We start from the raw sequence: 17,139 nt of genomic DNA, 5'->3' as shown, positions 1-17,139 counted from the left end.
GTGGCCTTAGAGTTAGAGGACTCGGTTAGTGATTTAGGATCAGCAGTAAAAACATTAAATAAAGAGGTACAGCAGCTCAGGACGTTTTCCCTCCAAAACAGGCTGGCTTTGGACTATCTCCTGGCATCCCAAGGAGGGGTTTGTAATACGTCAGCAGCCCCGCATCAGCTCCCCTACCCTGCTCCCAGTGCCTCCCACCCACCAGCAGCCCTGCCAATCCGCACTTCCCCCCCCCCCCCGTCCCCACACCTCCCAATCAGCTCTTCCGTGGCGTGCAGGAGGCTCTGGGGGGGAGGAGGGAGAAGCAAGGGCACTGCAGGCTCAGAAGAGGGGGTGGGAAGGGGTGGAGTGGGGGTAGGGCCTCTGGCAGAGCCAGGGCTTGAGCAGTGAGCACCCCCGGCACATTGGAAAGTTGGCGCCTGTAGCTCCAGCCCTGGAGTCGGTGCCTAGACAAGGAGCCACATAATAACTTCTGAAGAGCCGCATGTGGGTCCGGAGCCACAGGTTGGCCACCCCTGGTCTTTAGGGCTATTGTTTCCAAAGCACGGTCGTTCTTCGAAATCCTCAGCATTTCATATACAAGAGAATAGAAAATTACAATAAATACATAAATAAATAAAATAAAAAGCTATTCCCCTGATGCCCTATATTGTGCTGCAGTGATGAACGGAAGTGTGATCCCGCCCTGCAGAGAAAGAGGGCTGGAGAGTCTCTTTCAGTGCCTACTTGTCCTTAGCAGTCAAACATATGGGGTCTTTTCTTTGTGGCCTAACAGGTGTTGCTGCTCAGGGTTTAGAGAGCATGGCTCCTTTAAAACCTTGCCCTGAGGTCCTGAGAGGAAGTGCTGAGTGTTCCCCAAAGAGGAAGTGCTGGTATGTGTGTCTGTAGCTCCAGACATGAGGAGGCCCACACATAACAAAGCAGCGAGAGCTGTCCGTAATCTGGGATGGACAGGGCATCCAGCCAGGGATGTCCCAGACAGGAGCCCAGAGGAGCGCCATGCCAGGAAGGAATCATCTGAGGAGGACAAACTCGGCCTGACCCAGCATCTGTTGCCCAGAGCTGTATGGGGCTGTGAATACTTGGGCGTATGACCTTGTACTGGGAATAAGGAGGGAGTAGGGAGGTTGTCACTCTCAGTGGGTTAGCAGAGAGCAGCAGAAGTTGGCGTCAGAGGGTTTTGTTGGGGAAAGTTTACTGGCACTGAAGATGACCAGGAGCACCAAGATTCACTGCTGAACTGGAACTCTGGCCAGAACTCTTGAACTGTGGGTCTAGGCACAGTGCTCAGCATCCATCCTTTTATATCAATAGTGGTGTCCCCCAGGGGTCTGTTCTGGGACCAGTCCTATTCAACATACTCATAAATGATCTGGAAAAAGGGGTAAACAATGAGGTGGCAAAATTTGCAGATGATACAAAACTACTCAAGATAGTTAAGTCCCAGGCAGACTGCGAAGAGCTACAAAAGGATCTCACAGATTTGTGCCTGGGCAACAAATTGGCATACGAAAGTCAATGTTGATAAATGCAAAGTAATGCACATTGGAAAACATCATCCCAACTATACAAATAAAATGAGGGGCTCTAAATTAGCTGTTACCACTCAAGAAAGAGATCTTGGAGTCATTGTGGCTAGTTCTCTGAAAATATCCACTCAATGTGCAGCGGCAGTCAAAAAAGCCAACAGAATGTTGGTAATCATTAAGAATAGAGAATAGATAATAAGACAGAAAATATCGTATTGCCTCTGTATAAATCCATGGTACGTCCACATCTTGAATCCTGCGTGCAGATGTATTCGCCCCGTCTCAAAAAAGATATATTGGAATTGGAAAAGGATCAGAAGAGGGCAACAAAAATGATTAGGAAAAAGAAAAGGAGCACTTTTCTTTTTCCTAATAGTTTTTGTTGCCCTCAGTGGTTTGAGCATTGGCCTGCTAAACCCAGGGTTGTGAGTTCAATCCTTGAGGGGGCCATTTAGGGATCGGGGCAAAAATTGGGGATTGGTCCTGCTTTGAGCGGGGGGTTGGACTAGATGACCTCCTGAGGTCCCTTCCAACCCTGATATTCTATGATTCTATGATTCACTTGTGGCACCTTTAGAGACTCACAAATTTATTTGAACATAAGCTTTCGTGAGTTACATATCACTTCATCGGATGTATTCAGTGAAAAATACAGTGGGGAGATTTATATACACAGAGAACATGAAACAATGGGTGTTACCATACACACTGTAACGAGAGGTTTCAGAGTAACAGCCGTGTTAGTCTGTATTCGCAAAAAGAAAAGGAGTACTTGTAGCACCTTAGAGACTAACCAATTTATTTGAGCATGAGCTTTCGTGAGCTACAGCTCACTTCATCAGAACGAGAGTGATCAGGTAAGGTGACAGAGGAACAGCCGTGTTAGTCTGTATTCGCAAAAAGAAAAGGAGTACTTGTGGCACCTTAGAGAGTAACCAATTTATTTGAGCATGAGCTTTCGTGAGCTACAGCTCACTTCATCAGATGTATACCGTGGAAACTGCAGCAGACTTTATATACACACAGAGAATATGAAACAATACCTCCTCCCACCCCACTGTCCTGCTGGTAATAGCTTATCTAAAGTGATCAACAGGTGGGCCATTTCCAGCACAAATCCAGGTTTTCTCACCCTCCACCCCCCCCACACAAATTCACTCTCCTGCTGGTGCTAGCCCATCCAAAGTGACAACTCTTTACATAATCAAGTCGGGCTATTTCCTGCATAGATCCAGGTTTTCTCACATCCCCCCCACCCCCATACACACACAAACTCACTCTCCTGCTGGTAATAGCTCATCTAAACTGACCACTCTCCAAGTTTAAATCCAAGTTAAACCAGAACATCGGGGGGGGGGGGGTAGGAAAAAACAAGAGGAAACAGGCTACCTTGCATAATGACTTAGCCACTCCCAGTCTCTATTTAAGCCTAAATTAATAGTATCCAATTTGCAAATGAATTCCAATTCAGCAGTTTCTCGCTGGAGTCTGGATTTGAAGTTTTTTTGTTTTAAGATAGCGACCTTCATGTCTGTGATTGCGTGACCAGAGAGATTGAAGTGTTCTCCGACTGGTTTATGAATGTTATAATTCTTGACATCTGATTTGTGTCCATTTATTCTTTTACGTAGAGACTGTCCAGTTTGACCAATGTACATGGCAGAGGGGCATTGCTGGCACATGATGGCATATATCACATTGGTGGATGTGCAGGTGAACGAGCCTCTGATAGTGTGGCTGATGTTATTAGGCCCTGTGATGGTGTCCCCTGAATAGATATGTGGGCACAGTTGGCAACGGGCTTTGTTGCAAGGATAGGTTCCTGGGTTAGTGGTTCTGTTGTGTGGTATGTGGTTGCTGGTGAGTATTTGCTTCAGGTTGCGGGGCTGTCTGTAGGCAAGGACTGGCCTGTCTCCCAAGACTTGTGAGAGTGTTGGGTCATCCTTTAGGATAGGTTGTAGATCCTTAATAATGCGTTGGAGGGGTTTTAGTTGGGGGCTGAAGGTGACCGCTCGTGGCGTTCTGTTATTTTCTTTGTTAGGCCTGTCCTGTAGTAGGTAACTTCTGGGAACTCTTCTGGCTCTATCAATCTGTTTCTTTACTTCTGCAGGTGGGTATTGTAGTTGTAAGAAAGCTTGACAGAGATCTTGTAGGTGTTTGTCTCTGTCTGAGGGGTTGGAGCAAATGCGGTTGTATCGCAGAGCTTGGCTGTAGACGATGGATCGTGTGGTGTGGTCAGGGTGAAAGCTGGAGGCATGCAGGTAGGAATAGCGGTCAGTAGGTTTCCGGTATAGGGTGGTGTTTATGTGGCCATTGTTTATTAGCACTGTAGTGTCCAGGAAGTGGATCTCTTGTGTGGACTGGACCAGGCTGAGGTTGGTGGTGGGATGGAAATTGTTGAAATCATGGTGGAATTCCTCAAGGGCTTCTTTTCCATGGGTCCAGATGATGAAGATGTCATCAATATAGCGCAAGTAGAGTAGGGGCTTTAGGGGACGAGAGCTGAGGAAGCATTGTTCTAAATCAGCCATAAAAATGTTGGCATACTGTGGGGCCATGCGGGTACCCATAGCAGTGCCGCTGATCTGAAGGTATACATTGTCCCCAAATGTGAAATAGTTATGGGTAAGGACAAAGTCACAAAGTTCAGCCACCAGGTTAGCCGTGACATTATCGGGGATAGTGTTCTTGACAAAGTCCATCTTTGTGTGGAATGTTTGCAAATTTCCAGTTTGCAAATTAATTCCAATTCAGCAGTCTCTCGTTGGAGTCTGTTTCTGAAGTTTTTTTGTTGAAGTATTGCCACTTTTAGGTCTGTAATTGAGTGACCAGAGGGATTGAAGTGTTCTCCAACTGGTTTTTGAATGTTATAATTCTTGACCTCTGATTTGTGTCCATTTATTCTTTTACACAGAGACTGTCCAGTTTGACCAATGTACATGGCAGAGGGGCATTGCTGGCACACGATGGCATATATGACATTGGTAGATGTGTAGGTGAACAAGCCTCTGATAGTGTGGCTGATGTGAGTATTTGCTTCACTCAAAAGCAACCACACACCACACAACAGAACCGCTAACCCAGGAACCTATCCTTGCAACAAGGCCCCTTGCCAGCTGTGTCCACATATCTATTCAGGGGACACCATCCCTGGGCCCAATCACATCAGCCACAATATCAGAGGCTCGTTCACCTGCACATCTATCAATGTCATATATGCCATCATGTGCATCAAAGTCTTAGATATATTAGAATTGGAAAAGACACAGAGAAGGGCAATAACAATGACCAGGGGGATGGAACAGCTTCCATAAAATATGAGATTAAAAAGACTTGGACTGTTTAGCTTAGAAAAGAGATGACTTGGTAGAAGTCTAAAAAATCATGAATGGTGCGGAGAATGTGAAGAAGGAAGTTTTAATTATTCCTCTAAATAACACAAGAACTTGGGGTCACCAGATAAAATTAATAGACAGCATGTTTAAGACAAACGAAAGGAAATACTTCTTCACAAAATGCATACTCTATCAGAAACTTGTTGCCATGGGATGTTATGAAAGCCAAAAGTATAATTCAGTTCAAAATTGAATTAGTAACTTCATGGAGGATAGATTCATCAATGGACATTAGCCAAGACTGTCAGGGACACAACTCCATAGTATCATAGAATATCAGGGTTGGAAGGGACCTCAGGAGGTCATCTAGTCCAACCCCCTGCTCAAAGCAGGATCAATCCCCAACTAAATTATCCCAGCCAGGGCTTTGTCAAGCCTGACCTTAAAACCCTCAAAGGAAGGAGATTCCACCACCTCCCTAGGTGACCCATTCCAGTGTTTCACCACCCTCCTAGTGAAAACGTTTTTCCTAATATCCAACCTAAACCTCCTTCACTGCAACTTGAGGCCATTACGCCTTGTTCTGTCATCTGCTACCACTGAGAACAGTCTAGAGCCATCCTCTTTGGAACCCCCTTTCAGGTAGATGAAAGCAGCCGTCAAATCCCCCCTCATTCTTCTCTTCCGCAGACTAAACAATCCCAGCTCCCTCAGCCTCTCCTCATAAGTTATGTGTTCCAGTCTCTTAATCATTTTTTTTGCCCTCCGCTGGACGTTTTCCAATTTTTCCACATCTCCTTGTAGTGTGAGGCCCAAAACTGGACACAGTACTCCAGATGAGGCCTCACCAATGTCGAATAGAGGGGAACGATCACGTCCCTCGATCTGCTGGCAGTGCCCCTACTTATACATCCCAAAATGCCATTGGCCTTCTTGGCAACAAGGGCACACTGTTGACGCATATCCAGCTTCTTGTCCACTGTAACCCGTAGGTCCTTTTCCGCAGAACTGCTGCCTAGCCATTTGGTCCCTAGTCTGTAGCGGTGCATTGGGTTCTTCCGTCCTAAGTGCAGGACCCTGCACTTATCCTTGTTGAACCTCATCAGATTTCTTTTGGCCCAATCCTCCAATTTGTCTAGGTCCCTCTGTATCCTATCCCTGCTCTCCAGCGTATCTACCTCTCCTCCCAGTTTAGTGTCATCTGCAAACTTGCTGAGGGTGCAATCCACACCATCCTCCAGATCATTAATGAAGATATTGAACAAAACGGGTCCGAGAACCGACCCTTGGGGCCCTCCACCTGATACCGGCTGCCAACGAGACATGGAGCCATTGATCACTACCCACTGAGCCCAACAATCTAGCCAGCTTTCTATCCACCTTATAGTCCATTCATCCAGCCCATACTTCTTTAACTTGCTGACAAGTATACTGTGGGAGACCGTGTCAAAAGCTTTGCTAAAGTCAAGGAACAACACGTCCACTGCTTTCCCCTCATCCACAGAGCCAGTTATCTCGTCATAGAAGGCAATTAGATTAGTCAGGCATGACCTGCCCTTGATGAATCCATGCTGACTGTTCCTGATCACTTTCCACTCCTCTATGTGCTTCGGAATTGATTCCTTGAGGACCTGCTCCATGATTTTTCCAGGGACTGAGGTGAGGCTGACTGGGCTGTAGTTCCCAGGATCCTCCTCCTTCCCTTTTTTAAAGATGGGCACTACATTAGCCTTTTTCCAGTTGTCCGGGACCTCCCCCGATCGCCATGAGTTTTCAAAGATAATGGTCAATGGCTCCGCAGTCACATCCGCCAACTCCTTTGGCCCTCTCGGATGCAGCGCATTCGGCCCCATGGACTTGTGCTCGTCCAGCTTTTCTAAATAGGCCCGAACCACTTCTTTCTCCACAGAGGGCTGGTCACCTCCTCCCCATGCTGTGCTGCCCAGTGCAGTAGTCTGGGAGCTGAGCTTGTTCGTGAAGACAGAGGCAAAAAAAGCATTGAGTACATTAGCTTTTTCCACATCCTCTGTCACTAGGTTGCCTCCCTCATTCAGTAAGGGGCCCATTCTCCAGGTGTCCCTGTATCCCCAACTGCCAGAAGCATCTGGTACTGGCCACTCTCAGAGATCGTATACTGGGCTAAGTGAACTGTTGATCTGGCTCAGTATGGCCATTCTTATGTTCCAAAGGAAAATCAGACCCCAGGGAATCACCAACACAATTTCCTGCAACTCCTGGGTTGGTCCTTTCGGACATTTCTTTCCAGCGCACTAGATTTTGCAGGATGTTCTGCATTTCATGTGAATTGACCTCCCTTGTTGTACAGTGCTGCCAAGAAAGCTAATATTTCACAAGTAGGAAAGAGACTGACTCTTTGATGAGGGAGTGTGTATGGAATGGTGTTTTGGGCGGGAAATCATAGGTTTTAATCTTACTTTTTCCACTCACTGTTGTTTACATTTTTGTGGACTTACTTTTGAACATGGCTTCATACCCATCACTCCTAGTAAAGAGGCAAAGTCATTCTCTCCATGGTTCTGGCAGAATTAAGACTAGATTCCAGGTCTTTACTATAACACCTGCTGACTATGAAGGTGCCAATTCTATGTTCCTGTCTGTAACCACTACTTTAATCACTAGACAATACTTTCCTCCTAAAGTCAGGACAATAATTTAGGGACTCTGATACCCAATATTCCACTGGTGTGTAGAAAATAGTTTTGTAGTGCCTTGTCGAAGTGTATGTTCTGACCTACCTCCAGCAGCTGGTCTACCTCTTAGTTCACATGTTAGCTCAAGTGGTAAAGCTCTGTGTTTGGGATTTAAAGATCCTGGGTTCAAACCTTGCTTGTTGATGTTCCCAACTTTATGGTTACATATAATAGATGTTTTTCCAGTTTTTGTTTTAAAAAGGGGTTATTTAATGTACACAGTGAGAAACATCCGTAAACACAGGTTTTATTGTTTGGAACTATTGTTTGCTCTCTTCCTGCAGAGTATTGCTAGCAGCTGTCAGTCCTTACTTTAAGGACGTTTTCACGAGCTTCGGCAAAGAATCCCAGGGTGGAGAAGTTGTGCTGCAGGATATGGCTCCCTTCATCCTCCAAAGCATTTTACAATATATCTACACAGAAGAGCTATCACTTAGTCTGGAGACAGCCCCAGAGGTGTTTGCAGCAGCCAGCAAGCTACAGATCCGCCCCCTAGTGGAGATCTGCTGCAGGTAACATGAAAGGACCTGCAGTCTTATGAGTCTGCTTTAGGATGAAATAAATGTGTGTTTTAATGGTCTCGTAAGGTAACACCAAGCATCAATACAATTAATTTAAAACTCAGCTCATCACACTCAGGGTGGTTTAGACATGATCCAAGAAACTTTCACAGAAAATGCCTGTTCAAATTCAGCCCTGGGCAAGTGTGATGAAATGTCACAGCCATGTAAATAGCTGTTCTGAGTAAAACGAGCTGTGGGTATCGGCCTGATTTTCAAGGGAAAGAGGATGAAATCACCATGATAATAATACCTTCCTCTTATATACAGCCTTTCATCAGGAGGTCTCAAAGTTATCGGTCTCAACAGAGGGATGACTTGGATTCCTATAGATCAGTTAGCCTGACTTCTATCCTGAGCAAATCAATGGAACAACTGATACAGGACTCTGTTATTTAAGAAGTAAAGGATAGCAGTATAATTAATTCGAACTATTGACTGACAGAACATAGATCTTGTCCAACAAATTTGTTCTTTTCCAAGATTACAAGTCTGGTTGATAAAGGTAACTGTGTTGACTGATAGATTATATCTGGATTTCTGTAAAGTGTTGGACTTAGTACCACATTCTGACTGGAAAACTATCTCTAAAGAAAAGCAGGATGGCACATATTGAGAAAGTTGCCTAACTGACGAATCTCAAAATGTAAATGTAAGTTTGGATTCATCATGAAGTGGGGAGTGCTCCTAGTGGGGTTATCAGGGGCTGGTTCTTGGCCCCAGTTCAATATTTTTATCAATGATCTTGAAGAAAATATATAAACATTGCTGATAACATTTGCATATGACAGAGATTGGCGAAGTGGTAACGAATGATGAGGACAGGGCAGTCATACAAAGCAATCTGGGTCACTTGGTGAGCTAGGTCCATTCAAATAAAATGGGTTTAACGGCGCTAAATGCAAGGGCATACATCCAGGAACAAAGAATGCAGGGCACACCTACAGGCTGGGGAACTGTATTCTGGAAAGCAGGTCATTCTGACAATTACTTAGGGTCATTGTACAGCACCAAATGAACATGTGTTTGATGTAATGCTGTTGCTAAAAGGACTAACACAATACTTGGTTATATTAACAGGGGACTATCCAGCAACGGTAGGGATGCGGTATTCCCTCTGTATACAGCATAGATGAGACCACTCTGGAATGTTTTAAGTATTAATAATTAAAGACTGATGGGAACAGGGGCACTAGGTCTCCTCTTGGTTGCCCAAACCACCAAGCTATAGAGTCAGTCTCACTTACTGTCGCTCTCTGGCCCAATTAATCTTGAATGATTTAATCCAAAGTGGAACAGCTTCAACAAAAGAGATTGAGGGCATCTCACATTAGCATTTGCCTGAGAGCTTTGGAAGACATGGTTCAAATCCTTTCTTCCCTCAGACAGAGCGGGGACTGAACCCTGGCCTGAGTGCTCTGACTAAACCAGAGTTTCTCAAAGCTGAGCCCTCCCACTGCTCCCTTTAGGAAAATGAAACCACCATGCCTCCCTGCAACTCTGACCAATGGTGTTACAGGTAGATCAACCGAATTTTAATGAAATGAAATGAAGTTGAATTTTAAAATGTCTCAAATGTTATTGCCCTGTCCCTGCTCCCTGGCCTCATGTCTGACACAACAATGAGCAGTCCCTCAGAGCAGATTGTGAAGATCTTCATAGTCTGATTCTTCTTCGCCTTTCTTAGATGCTTTAATGAGCAATGAACTAGTTAACAATGTTGACATTAAAGTATCATCATTGGCACATGAATTAACGGCCAGTGAAATGGAAGTGGCCGTTCATGCCTGCAGAGGACACGGTAACTCAGGCATCAGTTACACATGCCTGGGTGATGTTTTGAAAGTTGTCTTCATAACCATAACATTGACTTTTTTTTTAAAAAGTGAAGTTGAGCCAGTGGAGAGTGAATGAGAGACTTGTCCACATCCCTAGCTAGTCCTGCAGGGGTACCCCACATTTTGGGACACACTGGAATACTTGATCACACTGGCCCTTTTTGTCTTTAAAAAGCTATGCAATCTAAGTAAGCATGGGTTTAATAGGCCGTGAAGACATCCCTGTCATCCCCCAAAATATGATCTAGGTGAGGCAGAGGTTGTGGTGAGAGGAGTTTGTGTGGGGGCCAGCATGGGGTCTTTGTGTACTTGTGCTTTTGAGCTGCCATTCTGGAGCCTTTTGCCTGAAATAAATTCACTAACTCAGTTACAATTGACTGGCCATAAAAGCAATGCTGCCACCCTAATGTTGGGGTGTCAAACTCAGGAGAAAGTTTTCTCATGTAGTTTGCTTGTAAATTGCGTCTTGTGGCCCCCCTAACGTGGCTCGTCTACATCGAGGGTAATACCTATTACTAGTATTGTCAGCTAATATTGTCATGCTCAGGGTCTAACTGGTCACCATATTTGGGGTTGGAAAGGAATTTCCACCCGGGTCAGATTGGCAGAGACCCTGGAGGTTTTTTGCCTCCCTCTGCAGCATGGGGCACGGGTCACTTGCAGGTTTAAACTAATGTGAATGGCGAATTCTCTCTAACTTGAAGTCTTTAAACCATGATTTGAGGACATCAGCAACTCAGCCAGAGGTTAGGGGGCTATTACAGGAGTGGGTGGGCGAGGTTCTGTGGCCTGCAATGTGCAGGAGGTCAGACTAGATGAGCATGATGGTCCTTCTGACCTTAAAGTCTAGGAGTCTATGAGCTAATGAGGTCCTCCTCTTTAAACTCAAGTACTAGAGGTCTGTTCTTTGGTGCTGAGGTCTCTGGGTTCAAACCCTGCTGATGACCTATCCTGGGGTCATAACAATCACGGATGCATTCCCAGGGATGTTTATTTCCTTTTCTCCTCCCAGGTTCCTTCTGAAGAACATTTCCATGCAGAACTGCATTGGGCTTTACAGACTGGCTCAGGCTTACAACCACCAAGCTCTCTATTATGCTACCATGCAGCTCATCGTCCTAAACTTTGGAAGGTTCTGTGAGGATGATGACTTTTTGAGTCTGGACCTCAGCAGTTTAATCACCATCTTGTCTTCAGACGACCTTACAGTTGCTTCTGAGTTAGAAGTCTACCTGGCTGTGCGACGCTGGATACAGTTTCAACCCACCACAGGCCACACCCTCCTCAATGAGCTGATGAGGCATGTCCGGCTGCCCCTCCTGACAGATAGTGAGGTTGTAGAGGTGCAGCTGGATTCAGAACGGTATGGGGATGTTCAGCTTCTCTGGAAGCAGCTGGACAGTGAAGAGAGGTTGCAGGAGAGCGGGGGACTCAGACAAGGCATGTCTGATGAACTGATAATGTGTGTAGATTCAACGATGTGGGAGGACCAAGAGTTGGAGAATGAAGCTTTTCTGATGGGCTCTTATGATCCTCATGCTGAAAAGTGGGAAAAGCTCACAGGCTTGAAATCTTTGACACATCCAGCCTGTGTGGCACTTGGAGACAAGCTCTATGTATCTGGAGGCATCTACAGGAATTCTTATTCAGATGCTTTGTATGAGTTCAACTCTTTTAATGGCCAGTGGACACAGCTCCCTTCAATGTCCGTGCCCCGTGCTACACATGGATTCCTAATCTGTAACCAGAGGCTGTATGCTATGGGAGGCTGGTGTGGATTTCATGAGTTCCTCAATTCTGCAGAATGCTTTGACCTAGCAGAGCAGATATGGACTCCCATCTCTAGGATGCCTTTTGTTCTGAGCCGTTCTGCCTCCACAGTGCTCAAGAAGAAACTATACTTACTAGGGGGAGCAACAGGCCTGACTGGTTATTGGCAATTTCATAGAGGGCTTCTGATCTATGAAGTTAGCTCGGACACATGGACTCAGGTGTCTCTGGACAATGGGTTCTTTTCAGCGGGTGCTGTTGCCATGAATAATGGGATATACATTATAGGTGGGTATGCTGAAAAGAGAGCCAGAGAGTGGGCTGAGGGGGGTCTCATACCAGAAAACCGCCACTGCACTAGAAAGTGTTTCTTTATCTCTGATGATGGCAGCATGAATGAGGAGGTGATCGTTCCAAAACTGCCAAAGGCAATTGCTAATGCTGCAGTGGTCCATTGGGAAAAGAGGATCTACGTCTTGGGTGGGGAAAATTTAACCCAATGTTATAAAACAATTTATTATTGGGAACCTGGTGAGCCCAGGTGGAGCAAATGTCCAGAAGATATCCCTGTATTTTCTGAAGGTGTCAGCGGATTTGGTTGTACAACGCTGAAGAGACCCAAAAAGGAGATCCTGTCCCTTTTTCAAAAGACATCGGTAGCCCTGATAGGTGTTGTTGGGAAATAGCTGCCTCTTAATATTTCCTTTTAGTTAGCTTTGAATAAACATAAATAGTGGAGCAAGAAACAAACTATGATTAAATCTTGAGCACGAACATAATTACACAGGGTAATGTGGACTCACAACTGACACTAGCAAAAAGCTTACGACACTGTAAAAACACAGCCTGCTCCAGAAAGGCTGTGCCACATCAGTGGGGCATGATATTTCTTGCAAAAGGCTTTCTCCTGATTGAATTTGCCTGTGTTAGAGGTCAGAAAACTTCTGTATAAAGGGAGCAAATTTACAGAATGTTGAAGTATGTAACTGTGACCTGTAGTTTCTAGATGGATGGCCTTGCACATGGTTGTATTAAAATGCATCTTGGTCAAAAGGTCTGGTTGGAATTATATCCTGGAAAGCAATGACTCTGGAAAGGACTCAGTGGTCAGGAAGATAACCATTGGACTATGAGCGCCCAGTGTGATATGGTGGCTAAGAAAGCTACTGTGATTTTTGAAAGTATAAACAGGAAACGATTGAGTAAGAGTAGCGAGGTGGTAAAAATCTGTTGTAAAAATCACAAGGGAAACAATTCCTAGACTATTGTATCTAGTCGTCGTGTCTGAATTTCAAAAAAGAAGCTGAAAAATTAGAAAGTGTTCAGAAAAGAGCTACAGGAATGATTTGAAGTCTGGAAAACCTGTCTTTACAGGGAAAGATTTAGGAAGCTCAATCTATTTAGATTATCAAAGAGAAGACTCAGAGGTGATGTGATCATGGTCTATAAGGTCTTTACGGGGAGAAGATTTCCGATAGATGAGGGCTCTTTAATTTAGCAGACAGAGGGCTAAGAAGAGCCAACAATTGGAAGCCGAAGCTAGATAACTTCCGGATAGACATAAGGCATTCTTTTAAACAGTGAGGGTAGTTAACCGTTGGAACAATTTACCACAGGATGTAGTGGATTCTCCATCACTTGGCGTCTTTAATTCAAGACTGGATATTTCTTTCTGAAAGATACATTTTAGCTCAGCCAGAATTTTTAGGCTAGATGTAGGAGTAAATTCTACGGCCCATGTTAGACAGGCGGTCAGAGTAGATGATCCTAATGATCCATTCGGGCACTAAGTACTATGAATGGTGACAACATCAAGAGAAACACACGTGCCACTCTCTGGAAGAATGTGAAAAATCTCAAAGCCATTTCTCTCGGAAATTCACATTTCTGAACTTTGAAACAGCTGGTGGAGGAGGATGAGGTTGTACTAAATAAAACTTCCTTTTGTGTAGATTAGGCACTAGGCTGGGAATCAGGAGGACCAGAGGTGTATCTCCACGTCTGTCCCTATCTGGTGGAACTCAAACTCAGTGATACTTATATAGAACTTTAGGAACATTGGCCCATTTTCAGATGTGCATAACTGGATGCGCATCCAGCTGTACATCTTCTCTACTGATGCCTCAGTCTGAGACAGTTCATCATATTTGCCACCTTAGGTGTGGGACTCTCCCTCATGTTCTCTGCAGTGACGACCCAATGCAAAGAATTCACTTAGCGTCTCTGCAATGGCCTTGTCTTCCTTGAGTATTCCCTTTAGCACCTCGATTGTCCAGTGGCCCCACTGATTGTTTGGCAGGCTTCCTGCTTCTGATGTACTTACAATAAATTTGCTGCTAGTTTTTGGGTTCATAGGTAGTTTTTCTTCAAATTCTTTCTTGGCCTGCCTTCTTATACTTTTATACTTGATGTGCCAGAATTTACGCTCCTTTCAATTTTCCTTACTAGGATTTGACTTCCAATTTGTAAGAGATGCATTCTTGCCTCTAACCACTTCTTTTACTTTGGCGGTAGGCACGATGGCTTTTTTTTTTTTTTGGTTCTCATACTGTTCTTTTTAATTTGGGGTATACATTTAATTTGAGCCTTTATTGTGGTGGTTTAAAAAAGTTTCTATGTTGCCTGCAGGCACTTTATTTTTGTGACTGTTCCTTTTAATTTTCGTTTAACTAGCTTCCTCATTTTTGCGTAGTTCCCCTTTCTGAAGTTAAATGCTACTGTGGTGGGCTTCTCTGGTTTTTCCCTCCCAACCCCCACAATGATGTAAATTTAATTATATTACGGTCACTATTACCAAGCAGTTCAGCTATATTCACCTCTTGGACCTGATCCTGTGCTCCACTTAGGACTAAATCAAGAATTGCCTCTCCCTTTGTGGGTTCCAGGACTAGCTGCTCCAAGAAGCAGTCATTAATGGTGTCTAGAAACTTTATTTTCCGAATCCCACCCTGAGGTGACATGTACCCAGTCAATATGGGAATAGCTGAAATCCCCCATTATTGTTGAGTTTTTTATTTTTATAGCTTCTCTAATCTCCCTGAGCATTTCACAATCACCATCACGCTCCTGGTCAGGGGGGTCAGTAGTATACTCCTACTGCTATATTCTTATTAGTCAAGCATGGAATTTCTATCCATAGAGAGTCTATGGTACTGTTTGATTCATTTAAGATTTTGACTCTATGCCTTCTTTCATATATAGTGCCGCTCCCTGACCAGCATGACCTGTTCTGTCATTTGTATATTTTGTACCCTGGTATTACAGTGTCCCATTGATTGTCATCCTTCCATCAAGTTTCTGTGATGCCTATTATATCAATATCTTTATTTAATACCAGGCAGCCAAGTTTGCTCATTGTAGTATTTAGATTTCTAGTATTTGTATACAAGCGCTTATAACATTTGTCAAGTTTTAGTTGTCTGCCTTCATACGATGTAATTGAATGGGACTCTTTCATCTGATGGTTTCTCTTCAGTTCTTACCTGTACTTTATCAGCTTCTCCTCTTTACCAGGATATAGAGAATCCCCATTAATAGCTCCTCCCCTACGTGATGTCTCTGTTCAAACTACGTTGCCCTGCACACCTATCAGTTTTTCCCCAGCCCTTAGTTTAAAAACGCTTCTACAACCTTTGTAAATTTGTGTCCCCCAAATTTGTGTCCCCTCTAGTGTGTCCCCCAAAGTCTCATCTATGCACCTCTCAGTCTTTCTTAGACTAAGACCTTTTTACAGCAAGCCACCTATCAGGACCAGGAGTATTCGGTTGCAGTACTCACTGAGGGAGTGTTGTGTTTTACCCAAAACCAATCTGATCACTATGGGTGTCCTGTGGGAAAAAGCTCCTGTGTTATTACACAGTGGGCTGATGGGTATTGGATAAAGACCGAAAGGGGAGGCCAACAGTGTGGGTGTAATGGTTCCTCCGCTTTTAGGGAAACTCTTACAAATAGTCTTACCACAAAAGAAAGGTTTGGAAATATAACTTGCCGTCCAGTTAATATCTCCAATGTAGCAAGCCAATGGTGGGTTTGTAGTGGTCCCTATGGCGAGTGTAATTTGAACGGCACAATTAGAAACGCCCCCACTTGTACCCAATGAGGAGGGTGGGATGCCCCCTTAGGGGCATATGAACTGTTTGGAAAAGCAGCCTTAAATATCCCAGGAATCCCCTTAAGAAACAGTCCTTACTGGGCCCTACAGGGTCACTGTTTTGTATGTGGCCGAAAGGCTTACAAGGTGCTGCCAGCCAACTGGACAGGTAGCTGTTATATAGCTCATGGAGTTCCGCATTTGTCCATAACTGCCACACTGCCCAAAGGAAAGATTAGAAATGCCCGAGACACCTCTGTTGAGTCACGAGAAAAGACCCTGCGGCGACTGACTGCAGCATTGGAGGGCAATGTGAAGAATTCCCTCACAACCGAGAAGCTTGTAGGGTGCTCTGTACTGGGAATAGCGCCACTGTTTACCGGGCCAGCCATGGCATGCATAGGCCGCTATACTGTAAGGCTGCAAATGATACTTGAGAAAGTGGCCTTAGAGTTAGAGGACTCGGTTAGTGATTTAGGATCAGCAGTAAAAACATTAAATAAAGAGGTACAGCAGCTCAGGACGTTTTCCCTCCAAAACAGGCTGGCTTTGGACTATCTCCTGGCATCCCAAGGAGGGGTTTGTACCCTCGTCGGGCCCCGATGTTGTGTATATGTAAATGATAGCAGTTATGAGATCTATGAAAAGGTGGTACAGACTGAGGCCCCATGCCATAGCCGGAGGACAGGTTGCCTATACTGCCCCAGAGAGCGATTGGTTGCAAACCTTGTTTTCAGGCTGGGGTTTGTCGTTTTGGCTTGGTGGTTTATTTAGCCTGCTATTGAAACTTCTCTTTCCTGTATTGCTTGTATTACTGGTATTATGCTGTGCAGTCTCATGTGTTAGGGCCCTTTTGCAAAAATTAATAAGTCATTCTCTTCAGGGCTATCACAAAGTGCTTATGCAAAGTCCTATTGTAAAGAAAGAAGTAGCCCAAGTGAGAAAACTCAGAGCTAAGGTTGTTGAATGTTCTCAAAGGAAGGAGTTGTTAGGGACACTGGGGCATGGCCACTAGGTAACTCGAGGGGATGGAAGACCACGAGTGTCGATGAAGCCCGCTCGCACTAGGCCCAAGTGTCCTCCCCCCGCCACCCCCACCCCCACCCCCCCCCGGCGCCGCCCGCCTGGAGGCACACACAGCAGTTATGCTGAGGATCTGCAACAATATGCTGCAGAGTCAGACTGCCTGAAACCAAGCAAGGCCAAACAGGGCAGATATGGAGGAACAATGCTGAATAAAGCAGCTTTATGTATGGTTTAAGAAATGATACAGAGACCAAGGGAACTAGCTGGGAATTGGATTGGC

At 44.9% G+C, this 17,139-nt stretch overlaps 1 protein-coding gene across 1 annotated transcript; it reads left to right on the top strand.

Annotated features, from left to right (window-relative positions):
• The first annotated feature begins 7,865 nt into the window (after window positions 1–7,865).
• LOC142069549 (kelch-like protein 6) lies at window positions 7,866–14,311 on the top strand. Its single transcript, XM_075121100.1, has 2 exons — window positions 7,866–8,087; window positions 10,986–14,311. Exons 1-2 carry the CDS (start codon window positions 7,951–7,953, stop codon window positions 12,427–12,429), a joined length of 1,581 nt encoding a protein of 526 aa, XP_074977201.1. The 5' UTR covers window positions 7,866–7,950; the 3' UTR covers window positions 12,430–14,311.
• The last annotated feature ends 2,828 nt before the right edge of the window (window positions 14,312–17,139 follow it).

The sequence above is a fragment of the Caretta caretta genome, chromosome 18 (genome assembly GCF_965140235.1).
Source record: "Caretta caretta isolate rCarCar2 chromosome 18, rCarCar1.hap1, whole genome shotgun sequence".
NCBI lineage: Eukaryota > Metazoa > Chordata > Testudines > Cheloniidae > Caretta > Caretta caretta.
The sequence above is the reverse complement of the archived record's forward strand: the minus strand, read 5'-3'. Positions and strand labels throughout refer to the sequence as shown.